The sequence below is a fragment of the Helicoverpa armigera genome, chromosome 31, assembly GCF_030705265.1.
Source record: "Helicoverpa armigera isolate CAAS_96S chromosome 31, ASM3070526v1, whole genome shotgun sequence".
NCBI lineage: Eukaryota > Metazoa > Arthropoda > Insecta > Lepidoptera > Noctuidae > Helicoverpa > Helicoverpa armigera.
Window position 1 is genome coordinate 4,698,209 of NC_087150.1, and position 21,236 is coordinate 4,719,444.

Here is a 21,236-nt window from a genome sequence, read left to right on the forward strand (position 1 = left end):
GTGGTTTCACCAGCGTTCTAGGAGAACTACTGCCCGTACCGGGATAATATGTAGCCTATGTTACTCGGGAAAAGTGTACCTTTCCAACAGTGAAATATGTTTTAAATCGGTTCAGTGGTTTCGGAGTCTTTTATTAACAAAAAATGTTTCTTATATATTATAATATTATAGATAGACCTACTACAGATTCTTAGGAAACGTCAATAGCCAGTTGCATGGTTCCAAGTCTTATGGAGAAGAACCGACAAGAAACTCCTTAGACACTCTTCAAAATAGATGCGTTTACAATATTAATTGTGTTGCTTATATTCTTGTTGTTAACGTTCATTTTAACAGCCTATACTGATACTATTAAGTTGAAGAATTTGTTGGCCTGAACAAACTTTTATCTCAAGAAATATTCGTCTGATTAAAAAAATATATTTTAGTGTCCCATTTATCGAATAACGTTATAGGTTATGTTCTATCCTTGGACGCAAAGTTGCTCCCCCGAGACGCGGGTGAAATAGCGGGAAACAGCTAGTAAAACATATATGTTCAATCGAGATGCGGGTGAAACCACGCCAAATAGCTAGTAAAACATATAACGCTAACAATTTCAACTAAAAGTAACTATGTTATTGTTTAAAAACAATATTTTTGTTATAAACAGCAACAGAAACGGTGTCTACCACAAGCGCCGCCAGATGGCGTTGTGTGTACGAATTCACCGCCAGAACTGCTGACGAACTCAGCCTGCAGCCAGGAGACTTGGTGAGTAGACCAGTAGTAGACTTGCAGTAGACCATCAGTAGGTTGCCAGTGGACTGTCAGTGGCCCGGCAGTAGACCCTCATTAGACTGACAGAAGACCACCAGTAAAGCAGCAGTAAACTCTCAATAGACCAGTTAGACTGGTGTCTATCGCAAATTTTCTGTACTCCATTTGAATAATCACTTAACTAAATCTTGATGGAACTTTACTCTGTCTCAAACGAGTAAACCAAGCGGGTCATACAGAATCAGAATCACTTATTTGTCAATAATGTAGGCATACAGTACAGATTTGATTGCAATAATATTATGTAAAAGTCCCGATTCATTCTGCCTTATAGAATTCAACATTGCAACATTCTAAGATTATAATACATTTTATTTCATGCAGAATTTAGTCTACACAATTATTTTAATTTATATTGTAGACATAAGTCTCAGACATAAGTCTACAATATAAATTAAAAAAGATTTTATTTTTTTACTACAGATACATTTTGATTTTATTTCGTTTATTGTACATATATTTAAGGTTTTACGGTCTTACTTATAAACGTGAATTAAATAATACGTTATACTTAAGGGGTTTTTAATAAAAAATCTTACTTATAAACGTGGCTGAACTAAATCATTTTCTTAGCAATGTCTTAAATGAGCTGTCAAATTAAGTAGCCTCACACCCTTGTTTAACTCGCTAATTAGCAAAATGGCTGGATTCTAACCAGCTGATTTTTCATTTCCGGTTTATTGACAGCTCAGCTTTTTAATTTTATATTTTACGGATGCCATTGTTGCCATTACACAACGTTTTCATGACAAATATTTTTTTAAGCTACCAACATTCCGGTAGTGTTGAGAAATTAGTATGTTTTTATGTCATTATCTGTTCATTACTTAAGACATGGTTAAGCAATGTTTATAGGTCAAAATAATTTAATCACTACTTAAGGCTTTAAGTAGTAATTAGGTAAAACAATGATTAGAAGATGATTAGTTGATTTTTATAAGTAAGGCTGCAAATGTTTTGTGTAGGTCAGCGACGCTCAACCACCGAGGGGTGATGCTGAACCAGGGTGGAGATGGGGTACCGCTAGAGGTAAGTTTATTAAGATAATTGTAGACTCCTGGTTCAAAAAACGTAGTAAGACTTTGAATATGAGGCCTATGAAAGCTCTTTCCCAACATCAAGCTAGTTGCACGGTTCCATAGAGTAGGTCTCATGGACAAGAATTGGTAAGAAACTCCATAGACAGTCTTTTACGAAAAAAATCTTTTATTTAAAATAGTTTTAGTAACCCCAGTGGGGCCCAGCAGAGCCAAGGCCTGCCGGGGCTGCGGGATTGTTCGAAAGAGTTACCGCGGCCCTGGTACATAAAAGGCCTACGATGGAACACGACGGTGTTTAGTCAGTAAGAGTCTGACACTCCCTCACCGCGCGTAACCCACAGCGGGAGGAGTCATTAGATGAACTCTTATTAAAAATAAATCCTGAGAAAGTTATTCAGTGCAAATAGAGCTAATAATATGTATTAATCAATTATAGAAACGAATTTTAGTGCAATTGTTTTACGTTTGACTTCGATTTCCCATTTCAGGCCAATCCGGCTGGTTCCCCGAGTCCTACGTGGAAGATATAAACGCCCCCGCAGCCTACTCGGAAGTCGTCGAACCTATGGAAACGAAGACTCAGCTCGAAGGAATAGCGGAAGTCCCGGAGGCCGAGGTCTCTAACGACTTGGGCGGCGCTATGCCGGTTGTAGGTGAGTTTGTGGGTGACTTCGAAAAAATATGGGCGACTTCGAGGGTTTGTGGGTGACTTCGACGCTTTTGTGGGTGACTTCGATTTCATGAAAAAAGGTTTACGATTGCAATTTGATTGTAGAACATTGCAAACTACCGTATAGACCAAAATAGACCAATCGCAAACCAATCGAATGTCGTTGGAATACGACTGGTCTTATATTAGTAGCAGAATACCCGATATGGTTAAAACTGCTATTGCGATTCAATTTCTATTCGATTTTGACATTATTAACTTAGGAGAAGGCTGGGCCATAAATATGTTATAGTAATATTTACCTCTTTTCTCTATCAGAAGGAGGCGACTTCTACATAGCGGCTTACCCTTACCTGTCGGCTGAGCCGGGCGACTTGACTTTCGAAGCCGGCGAGAGAATCGAAGTCGTTCGCAGAGATGGAGACTGGTGGACCGGTAGAATTGGTATCAGGTATGTTAAACATGTTTTCAAATTAATTGATATTTTTTTTATTAGGTAAATGTCGATATGGTTAGATATAATATTGAAGTTTTGCGCGTCTGGATAAAAAGTAGGGCTATCTAATACTGAAACTTTTTCAAATTGGACCCGGAATCCGATTTTTTTTTATAGATAAAAAGATCGAAAAGGAAGGTTTATATGCATTAATTAGTGGGGAAATCCTACTTACATTATAAATGCGAAAGTAACTCTGTGTTACGCTTTCACGTCTTAACCACTGAACTGATTTTAATAAAATTTGGTACAGAGATAGAGTTGACCTTGAGAAAGAACGTTGGATAGTTTTTATCCCGGACTTTTGAAGAATTCTCTTGGAAACGCGATATAACCGAACTCTACGCGGGCGAAGCCGCGGGCGGAAGCTAATTTATTATAAACGTGAAAGTTTGTAAGCGTGGATTTATATATTTTTCCTCTTTCACACAAAACTTCCGGTTGGATGAACTAAATATTGGCTATTTTTATCCATATGTGAAAGTAGTTCCCTCCAGTTATGAGTGAAACCGCAGGCGGAAGCTAGTTTTATTAATTTTATGACCTTTTTAATACTTTTATCCTTCTATCCACAGAACCGGCATTTTCCCGTCGAACTACGTGACAAAAGACACGACAACCACAGCCGACGTGATAGCTCCGATCCCGGAGGCCGCGGAGCCCGGGGGCGAAGCCCTGGCTGAGGCGCCCGCGCCACCAGCACAGCAACCTGCGCCTTACTCACCGCCTGTACAGGTAGGCATTTAAAATCCCGGAATCAAATCCCGGGATTTTAGAAAATCCCGGAGTCAGAAATACCGGGTTTATAGAGCTGTCAAATAAGGGTACTGTGTAAGATAGGAAATATTGAATCCCGGGATTCTGTAAAATCCCGGGATTATTATGACACAAATCCCGGCATTATTATGACACAAATCCCGGCTTTTCGAATCCCGATATTATAGTGTCAAATTCCGGGACAATTACGTAGTTTAAAGAAGACGCGGGATTATTTTCAAAATAACTAACCTCCCCCAGTTTTTCCCCGTCAAACTATCTAATAAACCTATTTAATCGACTATTTCTGCCCCCAGGAACAAAAGTCCTCCACCCCCATATCGTCAGAAGTGGCCTCTATAACGGAGAACGCGGCCGCCGCCGCAGTCCCGCGCCCCGCGTCCGCCACGCGCCGGGATTCCGGCCGGGACTCTGTTACGGGACGACGGAAGAATGAGATAGCTCAGGCTATTGCTAATTATACTGCTACTAGGTATGTCGATTATGAATATTTCTAAAATTTAAATGTTGTTTTTCATAATTTTAATCATTAAAAAGTAATATATTGGATAAATTTGTTTTACATTTCAAGGTCAATTTTTTTAAAGAACCATTGAACATTTCACCAGGTTTTGTATAGAAAATAGAAGTCAATTAAGATTTAAAAAAAATGTTTACAGTTATTTGTGTTAATGTTCATTTTACTTCAAGGTCAAAGGTCACTTTTTATTTTTGTTAAAGTTTCTTGATTCTTCCTATACGTTTCACAACCCTAAATTCAAAGAAGTTTTGGTCCATAAAATGTCTTAAAAGCTTCGTAACGTCTAATTTTGTACTTAAGGATGAATATTATACACTCTTTTGCAAAATACTTAAGCGCTGGGGAAACCAGTCCCTTCCCCATGAGTTGCACCATTTAACTATAACGATAACTGAACCATAACCAGCCGTATATTTACCGCCCATTAGACAAATCGGTGATTTGACATCTCTAAATTATTCAGTTATCGTTATAATTGAGTGGCGCAACTCACCGTTAATTCGTTCTTTTTAGACTAAGTCAATTTAGGAGCATCTTAAGTACACTTTTGTACCTAAATTCAAAGACTTCCTACACAAGCACATTTTCAAAAACTCATACTAAGTACCAAAAATTTCTCCACAGCTCAGAACAGCTATCCCTAACAAAAGGACAGCTGCTAGTAGTACGGAAGAAGGCGGACAGCGGCTGGTGGGAGGGAGAACTGCAGGCCAAGGGCAGGAACCGGCAGGTGGGCTGGTTCCCCGCCAGCTATGTTAAGGTAATACTTTAGATTATAATGTTCTTGTAAAAAAACATCTAACGTGAAGAAAGAGTACAAAAAAATCAAAAAAGTATCAGTTCAGATACTTCTTCTTCTTGGCGAGTCGATGGCAACTTAAATTTTGGAGGCCCAATATTTCAGATACTAAATCGATGTTATAAAGACGACTTTCGTTTGTTTGTACTGAACTTTGATACAAATGAACTGTTCAAAAAACACTGTTGGGAAATTAGAAATTTCGTTGTCGCCAGTTGGTATAGGCTATATTTTAACTTTGAATTTTGTTTTTAAAAGACGGAAGATTAAAATTGTTTTCCAAATAAAGTACATAATCTTGCAAAAATTTCGACAGTTGATTTCGGAGATATTTTAATCTTATTTTTATTGGAAATCAAAATCGAATACCCAACTAGATAAAACTCTTATAAAAAGGTGTTGCGTCGATTACGTGCAAACATCAAAAACATACACTCAAGTAAATCAGCCACCCAACTTTCTGAATTTCATAAAATATCACCCCCTTTCAGATCCTGCAATCATCAGGCCGTACCTCCGGTAGAACTACACCAGTTCTATCTAAAATGGACACCCTACCCGCAGAAACAGTCATCGATAAGGTACTGTATATTTAGCTATACTTATATAATAAAGAGGAAACATACATATTTTTATTTGTGAAGGCTCCGAAAATACTGGATCTTATGAAAATGAAAATAAAACAATAATGTTTTTGAAGTTCCTAACAGCATGATCAACATATACGAAAAACAATGATTCCAAAAATTCAATCACAGGAACTGAATCCATTTGAATTTTGTCACTATTGGGAAGCTAGACTATCCCTGGGGCTATATTTTATCCCGGTGCCGTAAGAAATTTCCACGGGACGTAGGTTAGACGGCATTAAAACAGCTAGCCTATACTCATGTTTAAAAGCTGAAGAGTTTGTTTAAACACGCTAGCATCAGGAACTACTTACTGGTCCGAAAAATTCTTTCAGTTTCAGTCAGCCCAGCCTAGGGTACATTTATCTGGAACTTGTTCTTACAATCGTGGGTGAAACCGCGGTTAACAGCTAGTGTTTAATATAAATTCTAACAAAATAGTAATAAAAATATTATTATTTTATAATAAATAACAGCTTGCTTGATTAATGCTTTAGCTTGTACATATTTTATTTAACGCTATTGTTAAATGAATTTCGACCTTGTCAAACTAATTTGAAAGTCGATTTTAGAATAGGTAACAAGAATTTTTGCATGAAAAAAATCCTACTAAGAATATTCTAAATTAATGGTTTTTAACATCATCGTCAGAAAAATTAAAAAATACAGTTCCAATTCATTTTGTGCCGTTAAGTTTTATTCTTCAACTACTATATTGATAGCAAGACCATTCACTAAACAGTTGATACCATCTAGGATTATATACTATTCACATACACTATGATAATCTACAAAAAATATCCTGTACATATTGTATATTTTTTTATTAATCCACCGTAAAATAATTACCATTTGGAATTTGTCGCCGTGATAAGAAATGCTCAATCGAATGAGGCGCACTAGTTGCAAGTTTATTGGAAAATTGAAACGTTTTTAGGCTTTGTCCTTTCTAATACCTTCTCGGTGGTGGCCCAAAAATCTCGTCCACTCGTCCATTTTTTCGACCGCCGTATCCTCACACTGACACACTTGCAGGTGATCGCACTTTACCCTTATACGGCCCAAAACGCGGACGAGTTGAGTTTCGAAAAAGATGATATCATAGCCGTCACTGACCGATCGCAGGACCCTGCTTGGTGGCAAGGTAACTAACCATCCAGACGAAAGCGAGTGTGCGATTGACCTTTTTCGAAAAAGTTTGACCTTGAACTTTTGGATGACCTTGAAAATTGATAAACTATATTTGACCTTGAAATGTGTCTTATGACCTTGGGTTTTACGAAATGTGACCTTGGGCGTTGTAAGATGACCTTGACATTTAAAATCATCGTTGGTTGAATATTTGATTTTTGCGAAAATTAATATTATGATGATTTTGCATTTTTTTTATGAATGGTCAATCGTACACTCACTATAATTAATTGCATTAATATAGTAAATAATCGCTTGATATTCTCGCACTATGTATATTAAATATTATTTAGATTTTTCCTCACGTTTATAAAATGTGCTAATTTATTTTATGTATTTTTATAGAACTTTTCTGTATGAATATTAACTGTTCTATCTCGTATACCTTTTTTCTAACCTTTTTGGAGTCGGCTTCTAGTTTAACCGGATACAGCTGAGTACCAGTGTTTTACACCAAGCGACTGCCTATTCTGACCTCCTCAACCCAGTTACCCCGGGAATTCCTCGGTACAACTGTTTGTCAGACTTGCTGGCTTCTGACTATCCGTAATGACTGCTAAAGATGTTCAATGACAGCCGGGACCTACAGTTTAACGTGCCATCCGAAACACAGTCTTTGGTGTCCACGATATACTTAGAGAGTACATACGAACTTAGAAAAGTTGCATTGGTACTTGCCTGACCTGGAATCGAACACACACTCATACTTGAGAGGTTGATTCTTTACCCATTAGTCACTAGGCCACCACGACTCTTTAACAGCCAGTTTCTTCATCAAATGTAAAAGTCAAAGTAATGTCTAAAGTAAAAGTGACGGTCAAATTCATTTTTTCTATTAGCTTTGCTGTCACTTTAGCCTTGAAAAAACGAATTTGACCGTTACTTTTACTTTAGACATTACTTTGACTTTTACTTTTGATGAAGAAACTGGCCGTAAATGTGTGTATTTAAAGAGACAGACAGTTTTTAAGGTTTTTTAATATTATTATTATATTCTACAGGTGAACTTCGAGGGATGACGGGACTGTTCCCGAGTAATTACGTAACTAAATTAGTTAACTAAATCATGTTTAGTACAACTTAATCGAGTCTTAACTTACTCTTAAATTACGGCTGTTTCCTAATATTCTATCTATTACGGACTTAATTCTGCTAATTTTATTTTAGCGACATTTTTTTTTTAACGACGTCAAAAATCATCAAATGACCCCTCCTGTTGTGGGTTACGCGCGGTGAGGGAGTGTCAGACTCTTACTGACTAAACACCGTCGTGTTCCGTCGTAGACCGCGTATGTACCAGGGCCGCGGTAACTCTTGCGAACAACCCGCAGCCCCGGCAGGCCTTGGCCCAGCTGGGCCCCGCTGAGGTTGAGCGACATATGATTGATATCTAACTAAGATTCAATCACGACTTAATTACGATTGAAGCGTATGTGGCATTCTGCATTTTTTGTTTTGTTTTAAATAAACGTCTTTATCCTTTTCTGTGATTCAATAATGAATCATATTGTCTGCAAATGATTTACGATTGCAATAGGATTGTAGAGCAGACTACCTTGTAGACCAATGGAATGTCATTGGAATAAGATTGGTCTTATATTAGTAGCAGAATTCCCGCTAACGTTAAAACTGCTATTGAGATTCAATTGAGATCCAATTGACACATTAGCAGAATAGCAGAAACTAGAAATCGAATTTTGTCTCTAGTTGGCAAAAAAATTAGATAGTATATTGGAACCGGTCGTAAGAGTTACTGTATTAGCACGACAAAAAATCTAGTTTTAGTGTCGCTAAATAATCCAAATATTTAAACTTTAAATATAATGTAGATTCATTGTAATATGGCTAGTTTAATATTTAATTCGTCAAGAATTATTTATATATAATAATTACTAAAATCTGGTATCCGAATTAAATTATAGTTTACTTTTTGGGACAGATATACATACAAGACTAAAAAAATCCCAGATATTTAGACCCCGATGGTTGTCAAAAATATTTTTTTAAGAAAATCTTGATTCCAATCAAAGTTTTCAGTCGGTCTGATACCGGCTAAATACCTGATCTTTGTAATGTGCGTACTACCATTCATCTTCATACTGATTTATGAGCTCAAACAAACTATCGGTCGACTAAAAGTTTGCAAAAAAGTCGGTGAATTGAATATTAAACTTGCCATATAATAATTAAAAGAACAATTTATTAATAGATATAGCTGGCTTCTATGTTAAAAAGGCACAAAAATATAGAAAAATATATAAATGTATTAATTACTCTTCAATGTATGAGTAGGTAATTTCATTTATAACTATGGAAAATGCTTCTTACCACGTGTTTACGCTTAGCAGTAGCTGTTGTTAACTCTTTCACACTTTAGTGACTATATTTAAAAACATGTATCATTAATGTTATCAAAATAAAGAGATCATGTACTAATATTGTGAGCAAATAAGAGTGAAAATACTTCGCTTAAGGTAGTATTACACTTATGACATTAAGCTCTTTTAGACTCCAAGATTTCATAAAATATGAGTGACATTTAAATATATCCCACGATGAAAATCTATATATATAAAAATGAAACCCGCTTTCCGTTGTCACGACATAACATGAAAACGGCTTGCCGATTTGGCTGAAAATTAGAGGGGAGGTAACTTAGACCCGGGAGAAGGTTTTAGGATAGTTTTTGTCATCATCCGGGTACGGGACGCGGGTGAAACCGCGGGCGAAAGCTAGTATGTTTATAAAAGTGAAAACACCGGCCAAGTGCGAGTCTGTTTCGTGCATTTTAGTAATAGGGGTTTTACCTTTGCATAAAGAACCCTAAAAAATCATAAGTGTAATACGACCTTTAGTGAATTAATGTGTAAAACTTGCCAAAGCGTAAATTCATTCAATTACAGTAGGTACAAATAATTACCAATATTATAAAAGAGGAAATAACTGTCTGCTTGTCATTATATCATTTTCACGGTAAACTACTACGCCGATTTGGATGAAACTTAGTAAGGAGGTTGAAACCTGGGGAAGAGAAGGGAATAGGGTATTTTTTATCCAAAGGATGCAGAGTAAACCCGCGGGATAAGCTAGTATTGTATTTCTATAATAATCTATGCCAGCCTAGTGTTGCCATTTCGAATAATTACTTTTAATTGTTTAAAATAATCGTATTTAATCATGTAGTTGATTTTAGTAGGAATAAATGTTACAACCTTTATATTTGTTGTTTTATTGAAGTGGATGGTCTAACATGTCAGACTACTGACTGTTTTTGTTAGACTGGTGATTGCCTAGCTTTTTATAGCCAATCCATCAGCTAAAAAACTCATAATCCCAATTTTATTTGTGTTCAGCGCAGAATGTCTTCTTCCATACCTACTCTTCTATCTGCCGTCATCTCACAAGTAACATTCTTTCCAGTCATATCGTTTCACACAATCCATCCATCGTTCCTTTGGTCGACCCCTTCCTCTATTTCCACCCACATTCATGCTCATCACCTTTCTCACAACTTAGGCCAGCAATACTCGGACCACTTGAAACAGTCAGGGGCCTGATTCTCCTAATTTTACTTAAACGACATACGATTCACGTTCGACTCGATTCGACTGAGATCCGATCCCGACTCGATTACGATTGAAGCGTATGTGGCATTCCGCTATTTTTTCTTTGAAATAAACGTTTTTATCCTTTTCTGTCATTCAATAATGAATCATTTTGTCTGCAAATGATTTACGATTGCAATATGATTGTAGAGCAAACTACCCTATAGAATAGACCACAATGGCAGACCAATCGCAAGTCATTGGAATATGATTGGTCTTATATTAGTAGCAGAATGCCCGATATGGTAAAAACTGCTATTGCAATTCAATTTCTATTCAATTTTGACATTATTAACTTAGCAGAATCGGGCCCCAGTTCTTTCAGTGTTAGATAGCCCATTTATCGAGGAAGGCTATAGACTACCTTTTATCAGAGTGCACGAAGTAGTACCCAGGGGAAGTTAGCGATAAAATAAAACACATGAAACAAGTTTTTCGTTTTTTTTAAATAATTTTTCACTATTACTTAATCCAACAATATATAAAAAGTATTACTATATACTTTAACTCCAAGTAAGATGTTAAACCGTATGTCTTGTATATAAAGTTCAATTTTGAACGAATGACTAAACTTCAGATTTTTAATGGCGCGAAAATTTTGACAGCTAAAAGAAGATGGCGGAGTATTCCGTAAAATTGTTAAAATATCTTTATATTGAAAGAAATTATTAAGTTTTTTTAGTATATCAATGTTTGTGAAAGACCAAATATTACTTTAAGAGTCATAAATAAAAATTGGTTTTTAAAATGTCTTCAGTAAGATAACAAATGGTTAAAAATAAGTGCTAATATTATATTAGAAACCAGTCCAGTTATGATATTGCTTATGGTGAATTTCTATACCCAATCAATCTTTTTATCCTTCGATTAAAGATTGAAATCATTTCAAAATTGAACTTTATTCATCCAAAAAAGTACAGCTGCAACTTGCCTTTCGGAGTTCAGAAGAAAACTAAGAATTTTGTAGAAAGAAAGGAAAAACAATATTTTTTTGGATTTCAAATCTGAAAAACGATACATAATTTTGGAATTCTTATATCTTGGGCTCAAATAGACTGTCGATCGATACAGATAAAATACAGAGTGCTTGAAAAAGCAATATTAGGATCAAACATGATGTAAAAACTAATAATTTTGAAAATAAATAGGAAACTCGTCAAGATTTTAAGATGTTAAGTAAAAATAATTTTGTCTACATCCTGTATCTAATATTGCTTTTTAAACCATCCTGTATACGAGTGTACACTATTTTCTCTGTACCAATAATTCATTTCTTTTGTATTTATTAAAACAACTGATATTGGATATAATTTTGGATGACTAAAATTACTGAATATCTATGGAAAATTCATTGAAAAAAATCTTTTGAAAAATTTATTGAATATTGAAATTTTCAAAATCAGTTATTTTAATAGTACAGAAAATACATATTTGGTGGTAATATCAGTGTCAAACTGAAGAAAAATTTGCTGTCAAAACGCCATTTTGAAAAATTTACAAATAAAACGAAAATGATGATTTTTACATCTTAATAAGATCGAAATATAGACTTTAAAATGTTTATGGAGCATTCAAAATCATCAAAAAACATATAATTCATGAAGTTAAAGAAATAAATATGAAAAGACTACTTAGCAAGATTGGACATCAGTGACTGTGTTTCAGAAGCCACGATAAACTGTAGGTCCCGGCTGTCATTTGAACATCTGTGGCAGTCGTTACGGGTAGTCAGAAGCCAGTAAATGTGACAACTTGACCCCAACTCAATAAATACGTTTTGGTAAGACTGTCATATTTTCTGGCATCTGTCTACCCATACCGACTACCTAAGATTTTCAATAACAGCTGGGACGTACCAACTTAACATGCCTTCTTAAACACAGTCATTGGTGTCCAAGATATGCTTAGAAAGTACATACAAACTTAGAAAAGTTGCATTGGTACTTGCCTGACCTGGAATCGAACACACTCATACTTGAAATGTTGGTTCTTTACCCACTAGGCTACCAAGACTTCTAGTTTGCAGTCCATTGAAAAAAAACGACTTCTTCTTCTTCTTATTTTTGTTTATGGCTCCTTCGTTGATATATCGAAGATTTTGCCAACGTCAAGGTTGAAAATGACACTGATCAGTTTTTTTTTCTTAAGAACAATAATATCTAGTGACTGTCAGTGTTTGTAGAGCTGAAAATGGGGGTCAAAACATTTTTTTTCTTCCGAATAACTGACATTATTTTTAAACAATCTATACTAATATTATAAAGCTGAAGCTTGAAAATTGAAATTTGTTTCTTTGTTTGAACACGCTAATCTCAGTAACTACTGGTCCGATTTGAAAATTTCTTTCAGTGTTAGATAGCCCATTTATCGAGGAAGGCTATAGGCTACTTTTTATCCCGGTACGGGAAGTAGTTCCCACGGGATGCGGGTGAAACCGCTGGCAGAAGCTAGTATGTAAATACATTGACTAAAATAAACGAAAGAATTTTTCTCTACTACCTGGTTTTAGTCTAGTTTTTCAAAATGGCGTTTTAACGTGTTGTTCAATAAATAGTATTACAATCTACTGGTGTTGGCTCGAGTTGGGGCCCGCGTGGTCGCGATGATCACGCCAGTGCCGCTCTACGAATTTCTTTATATAATTATAAGGTTTGGAATCTTTCTCGCCTATTACGTTGTCGACCTGCGGAGAGAGAAGTATATAGTACATATTAATTTTAATATTCAGCTATGTTTTGAAATCAGGGACTTTGCGGCAAATTATGAGAATATTAGAAAGTTTCTACTCAATTTATTTTCTCACGCCAATAACACCTTCGAGTAGGCTCTTATCTAAAGGTAAATAAACAATTTTGATGTGACTTTTTATTTGAAAATTCAGTAAAATAAAAATAGTGGTTAGGATCAATGTAAATGAATTCAATAATAAGAATTACTTAATCAATTGAATCATTATTTTAAGCAGTAGTTTATTCATATAATGTGTATTTACGTAAAAAGTCATTTCAAGATATCTTTAGTTGTGGGCCTACTCAAATAGAGCATAAAATATTACAAGCAGAATAGTTTGAATATGTTTATCTTAGGAATGACTAGACAGATTTGATAAATTATTTCATTGTTGATAGGCATATTTATCAATGAAGCTACATTATATCCAAGAGCGCAAAGGAAACAAAGTAGAAAATTTACTAGTCTTATATAGTAACAGCAGCTGAACCGATTAAGATGGAATTTGGAGAGAAAAATGTACTATGTTTTTGTTTACTTTTTTGTCATTATAACATTACACAAATAAATTAAATTAAATATTGCTAATTACCTTATAAGGAGGTGTGATAATAACTTCGTTATATACTCGGATGTTCTGTCCGGCCCAGGAGACGTCGTCTATAACGCGAGCGATCGCCATGAACAGGCGCTGCCCCTCAGGGTCTAGGCATGCTGAGAGTGCTGATACCTGGAAGAGGAAGTAGCCGTTAGGGAAGGTTTGTAGCAAGGAGGATGGTGTAAAAGAAATTAAAAAAATATATGTATTGGGTACTGGTTGGTTATATGATGTGGGGATATGACACCAAAAAAAGAAAGGTTACTTCCCTCTATAAATATTACTAGAAGATTAGAAAATTGGCTTCATACATAATAGTGATTGTAATTAAGTGACGTAAATACATTCAAAATAAGACGAGAAAAGTAGATTTACATTGTATTATCATGGATACTGTGAATTGATCAAAACAAAGCAGTGAAAATCTATTATTTGTAACAAGACTAATCAAGTTCTGATAAATCAGGGTTTTTTTGTAACGACATCAAAAATCATCAAATGACCCCTCCCGCTGTGGGTTAGCGGTGAGGGAGTGTCAGACTCTTACTGACTAAAAACCGTTGTGTTTTGTCTTAAGCCTTTTATGTACCAGGGCCGGGGTAAGATAAATTAGCTTCACATCCATTCTAACTATAATGATAAAAGAAAGTTTTGTTTCAAAACAACCATTTACAACATACATAAGTTCGGTAATTTTGAACACTTTTCCAAATAGGTACTTAAACATACATCAGCAATCTTATTATGGTAAGTGCCGTTTTGATATAAGTCTTCTATGAAACCACTTTTAGCCAATAGGTTAGGCAGAGGTATAGTTTGGTAAACATAATCATGTCATTACAATTATGGATAGCCAGTTTGTTATTATTAGATTTTTTGTTTCAGGACTAGCTTTATTGCTTATATTAGTCTGAACTGTAGTTAATATTGATATAATTCAAGTATGAAAGTCTTTCAGACCGAATTGAGGCCAAATTATGTAAACAAAAATCCAAAATTTCATCACCCAAAAAAAATAACCACGTTTTTTTTTATTTTTCTCACAAAAATACCGCGAAACACTAAAGAGGTCAAACAGAGAGGTTGCATACTCACTAATCTTCTCTTATTCTCTATTGAATTTCGAACTCGTGTGTTTAATCTGTGAAGATTGAGGGATTGTGGAGGCTCGGGCGCCGTGGTCACCTCTCTTTTGATTTGCACGTCACTAACCAACGATAGATTCACAATGTTAACGTCGTGGCGTTTGGGATTACCGCTCGAAGATGGACATTTGAGTATCAGCATCTTAGTCTGCGGATCAAACGCTAGAACCTCTCCTTCGATACTTTCGTTGTAACATGTTCGCGTAGCAACTATGCTGCCGATTGTAAAGCAGTCCGACACGACAGTGGACATTATAATACCCCGTTTAAGCTGTTCACACGGTGGAAATTAATTTCATGTAGCGTTCGAGTTGTATTCGATCGGTGGAAATGTGAAAATATGTTTTGTTACGATCCGAATGAGAGGACGTCCGCCATTGAAACTTTGACAGGTGTACACAGATTATATTTTAGTGGAGTTTATGGTTTTGCGTTTAGTTTATGTTGTGCGTTTCGTTTCTGCACTTTGGTTGCAAAAGTGACCCGGGACGAAGCAAATGCTATTAAATAGAGTTTATATTATTCAAAGACTGAGTACCTAATAACTTGCAAACACTATGCTAATCTGGACGCAGTCTTTTTGAGCTAAATAATACACGGTACTTCAGCATCAGCTATGTCAATTTATTATTTCATGGCACACGTAAGGGATGATTTATATTAGGCCGGGACGTGTCCGGGGGCGTGCCGTGTACGTGGCTCGAACGGGGCACGGCGCACGTAAAACGTTACATACATTTTGTATGACGAGCGTCGTTTGTGGCCCGGACGGGTCACGGCCGGGCCGTGTCCGGGCTTTTACTTCATACATAAATCAACTCTAAGTGTTGTAAAGCGCGCGCTCCTGAAAGAGATGTCAGCGAACCCAGTGGGGCCCAACTGGGCCAAGGCCCGCCGGGGCTGCGGGATTGTTCGAAAGAGTTACCGCGGCCCTGGTACATAAAAGGCCTACGAAAGGAACATGATGGATTTTTAGTCAGTAAAAGTCTGACACTCCCTCACCGCTGCTAACCCACAACGGGAGGGGTGATTTGATGATTTTTGCCATCAAAGAAAAGTGCTGTAATTCATTACAATAATTATATAAATCTAACCTGCTATTTCATCGTGTCCGGGTTAAGAAGTAACATTTGTTGAAGTTATTGGATCTCGTACCTATGGGTCATCCATCTTCCTAAGAATAGAAAAAAAGTCATAAGCAAAAAATATTGCTCTTTATTATATTAGTATATTGAATAGATGTCCATTCTCATAAAAGCTATAATAGTTTTTGCTAGACTTACTTATTGGTATAGTATTCAGCCATATTCAGTTTTCAAAAGGTCCTCCGGTGTGAACCAATCTTGTATCATGTTAACCAATTTTTGGCGCCAAGGATTTCAATTTTTCTCAGTAAATACAAAACGGATCAAAATACAACTTGGTTACCTGAAAGTTCATGATATAAACCTTATTTTGTTAGACGTAGAAACATGATTAGGTAACTTTTATAACAGAGAAAAATATATCAAACAAACCTCTTTTTAAAAAGAGATTCACATATTATGGGCATGCGGGACCGATTTAAGCCTCTTAACTTTTTTAGTAGTTGAGTATATACATACTCTTTAAAATTGTAGAAGGAATTTTTATCAAATTATCATTTCTAAATAATAAAATTACAAAACTATTTTGTCGCTTACGACTTTTAGTTATAAGTTAGCGCGCGTATTGTTATCCTCGCCCCGCTCAGACGCTCCGACCCCTTTTGGCGCCTTAGATGCGCGTGCCGGTTATGGAATTATTGTTGACCAATTCCTCGCCTTAAGATGTTTTTCTATATAATAGACTTATTTATGTTTAGAGATCGAAACTTAGCTACAGCTGTTTAGGAACGTGGATAGATATAGAGGAAGGGAACGACCAAAGAAACGATGGATGAATTGTGTGAAAGACGATATGGCTGGAAAGAATGTTACTTATGAGATGACGGCAGATAGAAGAGTATGGAAGGAGACATGCTGCGCCGACCACAAATTAAATTGGAATAATGACTTTTTTAGCTGATAAATTGGCTAAATTGAGGTAAAGAAAACGGTGATAGCAATAACGTGGCACAAAGTAGTTAGAAATGCTATTTTCTTCCAGGGCATTTTTACTTAGTTAGAGATTGCACTAGGTTTTAATTGCTATTTCGGTCCGGTTATGGACTTTTTGGACTTTATTTTGAATTGAATTAACGGTTTGTAATATTGGCGGTTTGACCATTGACTGACAGATAATGTAAGGATGACATTTACGTTTACAGAAGTGTTGTCAGTGTATAAATGTTTTTTGATTGCAGAGGTTTCATTATTCTTTTGAGAGAGCGATGAAACTTGAAAGTTCCAACACCAGAGGATTTGCAGGTTTATCAATAGCCTTCCTTTGACTGCTCAGTCCAATGCTGGGCACTAGGTTTCCTAATACTGAGCACCTTCAGGCTGTAGTTTTCAATCCCTCTAAGCTACCGCCGCGCATAGCTATCCACACAAATTACGTAGCCTATTCAATATAGTCCCAAGACATCAGATGTCTTTGGCTGTCCATTGTCCATGTCCCATTATGAGCGAGCACCTTCAGCCCTCGTCTTCCAATCTAACAGGTTACAAACGTCCTACTACGTTAGACATGCACATACCAACGGTGTATTAGTGAATTTTGATCCACAAAAACAACCGTTAGTAATCTAATCTGCTTTCTTTAGAGAACCGCTGAACTGATTAATATGAAATGCGGCAAGATTATACCAGACCACCAAGACTTGTGTTTCCACTAAAAAGGGACAAGGAAAACAAAAATAAAACAAGATTCTTAATAAAAATGCATATCCTTATATTTTAAGCGCCTTAAAACTAATGATTAAAATGACACAACATATAATATTTACAATTTTGTGATAGTAAAATAAAAAAACACCCGAACGGCAGCCGAAGATACACGAAGGTTGCCGAACGAATTCCAATATGGCGGAAAGCAAAGCGCGCAAAACATTTTGTTACGTTTTTAGCATTTCTTTTCTAATTTACTATCACAGTATTAAATTAATGGAGTATAGAATTCGTGTTATGCATTATTTATATAAAAAAAAAACCTGCATTTATCTGCTAGACAGCAGTGGTTTATCCAATAGGATGTCTAGTGTGATTTTGAAAGTGAACTTTCTCGATGCGTAAATTATCATACATAGCATTAATCTTAGAACAGTTTATTTAATAAAGGCTGTCTTCGAGACTTGGTCGTATTATAAACGCGCTCACTTACGAGATAAAAAACGTTAATATCCGGCAAAATGAAAGAAGGTGTAATATTCAAATCATGTGATGTAGCATACGACTCTCTACATCAGCTGAGTTATAATAATAATTATGAATCGAGAGTTGACTTACAAAATTCGGAATCAACTCAGCACGTGTGAGTCAACCTTTTTTTCTATATAAATAATGCATAACATCATCAAAATATACTCCACAATTAAACAAAAAAAAAATATCTAGCCAATTCTTCTAACAACGAAAAAATAAGAACATTTCTAAACCACGTTTTTAAACTAAAAACTTTTGACATAAAGTTTATTTATATAAATAAAATACAATAGTGCTGTCTCATATGGCAACACTATCATACACAATAAATAAGGTTTTTTTGTCAATCACAGAGACAAAGAGATGTGATTTTTTTTTCAAAATGGCAAAGGAAAAAGTATTATGCTTTCACAATACTTGCATTTAAAACGAAAAATGATGATCTTTGTGTTTGAAGATAATTTTGGAACAAACAAAAGGAACTGGAAACCAAGATTTTTAACCACTCAGATGACTATCAGATTTTTCCAGAGAAAAATATGCACTTAAGTGCCCAGGCTCGAATAGGCATGGTAAATGAAAAAAAAAGTAATTAGTCCGTTTTTTAGACCTACACCCTAAAGTAATGGACACGTATTTTTTCTTTTTTCTCACAAACAAATAACAACGAAGATACAACACGACTGAATTTTGTATTACGTCACTTTTGAGTATAAACAAATTTTATATAAATGTGACGGCACAAGCCACTCCCAACCTTAATTATCTTATATCTTCGTGAATTTTTAATGGTTTGTTAAAATAAAAAAAAATACGTGTCCATTATTTTTTGACAATCTAAAATGCGGACCTATTAGATTCAATCCGTCATACCACAAAAACTTTGAAACGTCTGTCGAACACTTGTCTAAAAATCTGACAGATTATGACGTTGAAATAAGGTCTTGCAGCCACACTTTTTTTAGACAAGTGTTTAACAGATGTTTAAGTGTTTGTAGTAAGGCTGAATATTTTTAACCTATCATCACGCCTATTAAAATAGTTACAAAGTTATCTCCAAACACAGCTTACATTCTAACTAATGCAGTTTTTTATTTTGTCTTATAAACTACTATAATATAAAAAATATTCATAGTTTACAATTAATTGGGATTTTATATTTGTTTATTAATGCCTTAAGAACCACAGAGGAAGGAAAGATAGCGGAGATGCCATAAGGCAGATAGGTCAGGCGCCTTCTTGAAGCTCAAGCAACGTACGGTAGCCGTGATCAGTTACTAGAACTAACGAGGCGTTCGGGTTCCTTGGCATACCAATACCAATCTGTCAAAGATTGGTCTTACTCAACTACTCTCAAAAAAGGCATTAAAAAACAAACACAAACCCTCAGAAGTATTTTTTTTCGAAAAAGTTGTTGCTTAAGAAAAATACAAAAAAATGTACCAAGACTACGAGATACAGTATTTTTTTTCTATTTTTTTCTTATTTTTTTATTAATATTAGAAATTTTCTTTTTTTTCTTCCAACACATACATATGACAGTCTGGATACGAGTTATAGTTAGACAACTTAAATTGAGTTTTGAAAGTTTGCACACCCATCATTTTTTTAGCTCGGGATGGTTGCTTAACTTCGAGTTTTAAATTATCTAATTTTAACCGTACTACTTCTCTATAATTAGCACATTTTATTTTATAAAAGTTATGCGATTAGACGACAAAAATTACAAAACTTTGTGCCAATTTTTTATTTATAAGGCAAGTTTAAGAATATATAATTTTAAATATTGATATGCATAATGATATTTTTATACGTCTATTTGCAATCTCACTAAGGGCCGAATTTTTAATCATCAATTAATTTCTATGTAAGTATATAAATATTTTTAAGACCCACTTTCTATAACCAAACCATAACCAGCCGTATACTTGCCGCCCATTGGTCACATCGGCGATTTAACAACTGAAAATGGTTCGGTTATCGTTATAGTTAAATGGTGCAACTCACTGTAAGTATATTTTGAATATTATAGACTACATTTTTTAACCCCCGACGCAAAAACGACGGGGTGTTATAAGTTTGACGTGTCTGTGTGTGTGTGTGTGTGTGTGTGTGTGTGTGTGTGTGTGTGTGTGTATGTGGCATCGTAGCTCCCAAACGGATGATCCGATTGTAATGCGGTTTTTTTTGTTCAAAAGGTATGTCAGTCGGGAGTGTTCTTAGCTATGTTTGGTGGAAATCGGTTCAGGTCTTCAAGGTCATCAGCTCGTTTGCTAGATGTGATAGGAATGTTACACGCTCAGTTTTCTTGCAAGTATATGCGGGATCAGAAATTTGAAACACTAATGTCTTTTGGAACCACTGAGCTGGTCTGCTGTTAGGGCACGAAGGTAGGAGACGTAACCCTGAACTGCCTTTTAGTAAACCCATCGAGTTTGGGCTCGTTGAATTTGTCTTGACGAGTTCTCTTCATGTTTCTGATTGACGAGAACCTGATGCTGGAAATGGGATGTGGCGGATAAAACCCTGAAATGCCGGAATGAAACGGATAAACCAATTTATATTTTTGTTGAAAATCTAGAATGTCCAAAGGTTAATCTTTATTGTTTCTCAATCTGTGCAATTCTCCCAGAGCCAGTTTGTCATGAGGATTGTTAAACAGCTTCCTTTGGCCGAGATCGCATATAGCGACCCCATCTTAAGATAAAATCAATTAAATGAAAGAAGGAAAATTTAAGGAGCTCCTTTAAAAAGCATGAAATAAAATTAAATTACAAATTTAAAAAACCCCCGACCCAAAAAAAGTACGCAATAATTATGACAAAAGGTTAAAAACGCTAAACCCTATAAAAAGCAAAAAATAACTTTTAACACTACTAAAACAAAATTTTGAC

At 35.5% G+C, this 21,236-nt stretch overlaps 2 protein-coding genes across 3 annotated transcripts in view; one reads left to right on the forward strand and one right to left on the reverse strand.

The window, feature by feature from the left end:
• Positions 1 to 10,158, forward strand: part of LOC126054341 (intersectin-2) — a 31,753-nt gene extending 21,595 nt beyond the window's left edge. The window contains exons 17-26 of one of the 2 annotated variants that reach the window (XM_064043281.1): positions 653 to 753; positions 1,785 to 1,848; positions 2,348 to 2,512; positions 2,848 to 2,980; positions 3,601 to 3,760; positions 4,099 to 4,274; positions 4,947 to 5,082; positions 5,613 to 5,702; positions 6,786 to 6,894; positions 7,943 to 10,158. In XM_064043281.1, the coding sequence (XP_063899351.1) occupies positions 653 to 753; positions 1,785 to 1,848; positions 2,348 to 2,512; positions 2,848 to 2,980; positions 3,601 to 3,760; positions 4,099 to 4,274; positions 4,947 to 5,082; positions 5,613 to 5,702; positions 6,786 to 6,894; positions 7,943 to 8,004 (1,196 nt within the window). In that variant the 3' untranslated portion in view covers positions 8,005 to 10,158. The remainder of the gene's footprint in view (positions 1 to 652; positions 754 to 1,784; positions 1,849 to 2,347; positions 2,513 to 2,847; positions 2,981 to 3,600; positions 3,761 to 4,098; positions 4,275 to 4,946; positions 5,083 to 5,612; positions 5,703 to 6,785; positions 6,895 to 7,942) is intronic. The other variant, XM_064043282.1, reaches the window with a different exon arrangement.
• An 815-nt stretch (positions 10,159 to 10,973) lies between these two features.
• On the reverse strand, positions 10,974 to 15,426 carry LOC126054368 (protein LSM12). Its single transcript, XM_064043383.1, has 3 exons — positions 14,970 to 15,426; positions 13,869 to 14,006; positions 10,974 to 13,229 (listed from the first exon to the last, which is right to left on the reverse strand). The coding sequence occupies exons 1-3, from the start codon at positions 15,270 to 15,272 to the stop codon at positions 13,110 to 13,112; spliced, it is 561 nt and encodes a 186-aa protein (XP_063899453.1). The 5' UTR covers positions 15,273 to 15,426; the 3' UTR covers positions 10,974 to 13,109.
• Between the last annotated feature and the right edge of the window lie 5,810 nt (positions 15,427 to 21,236).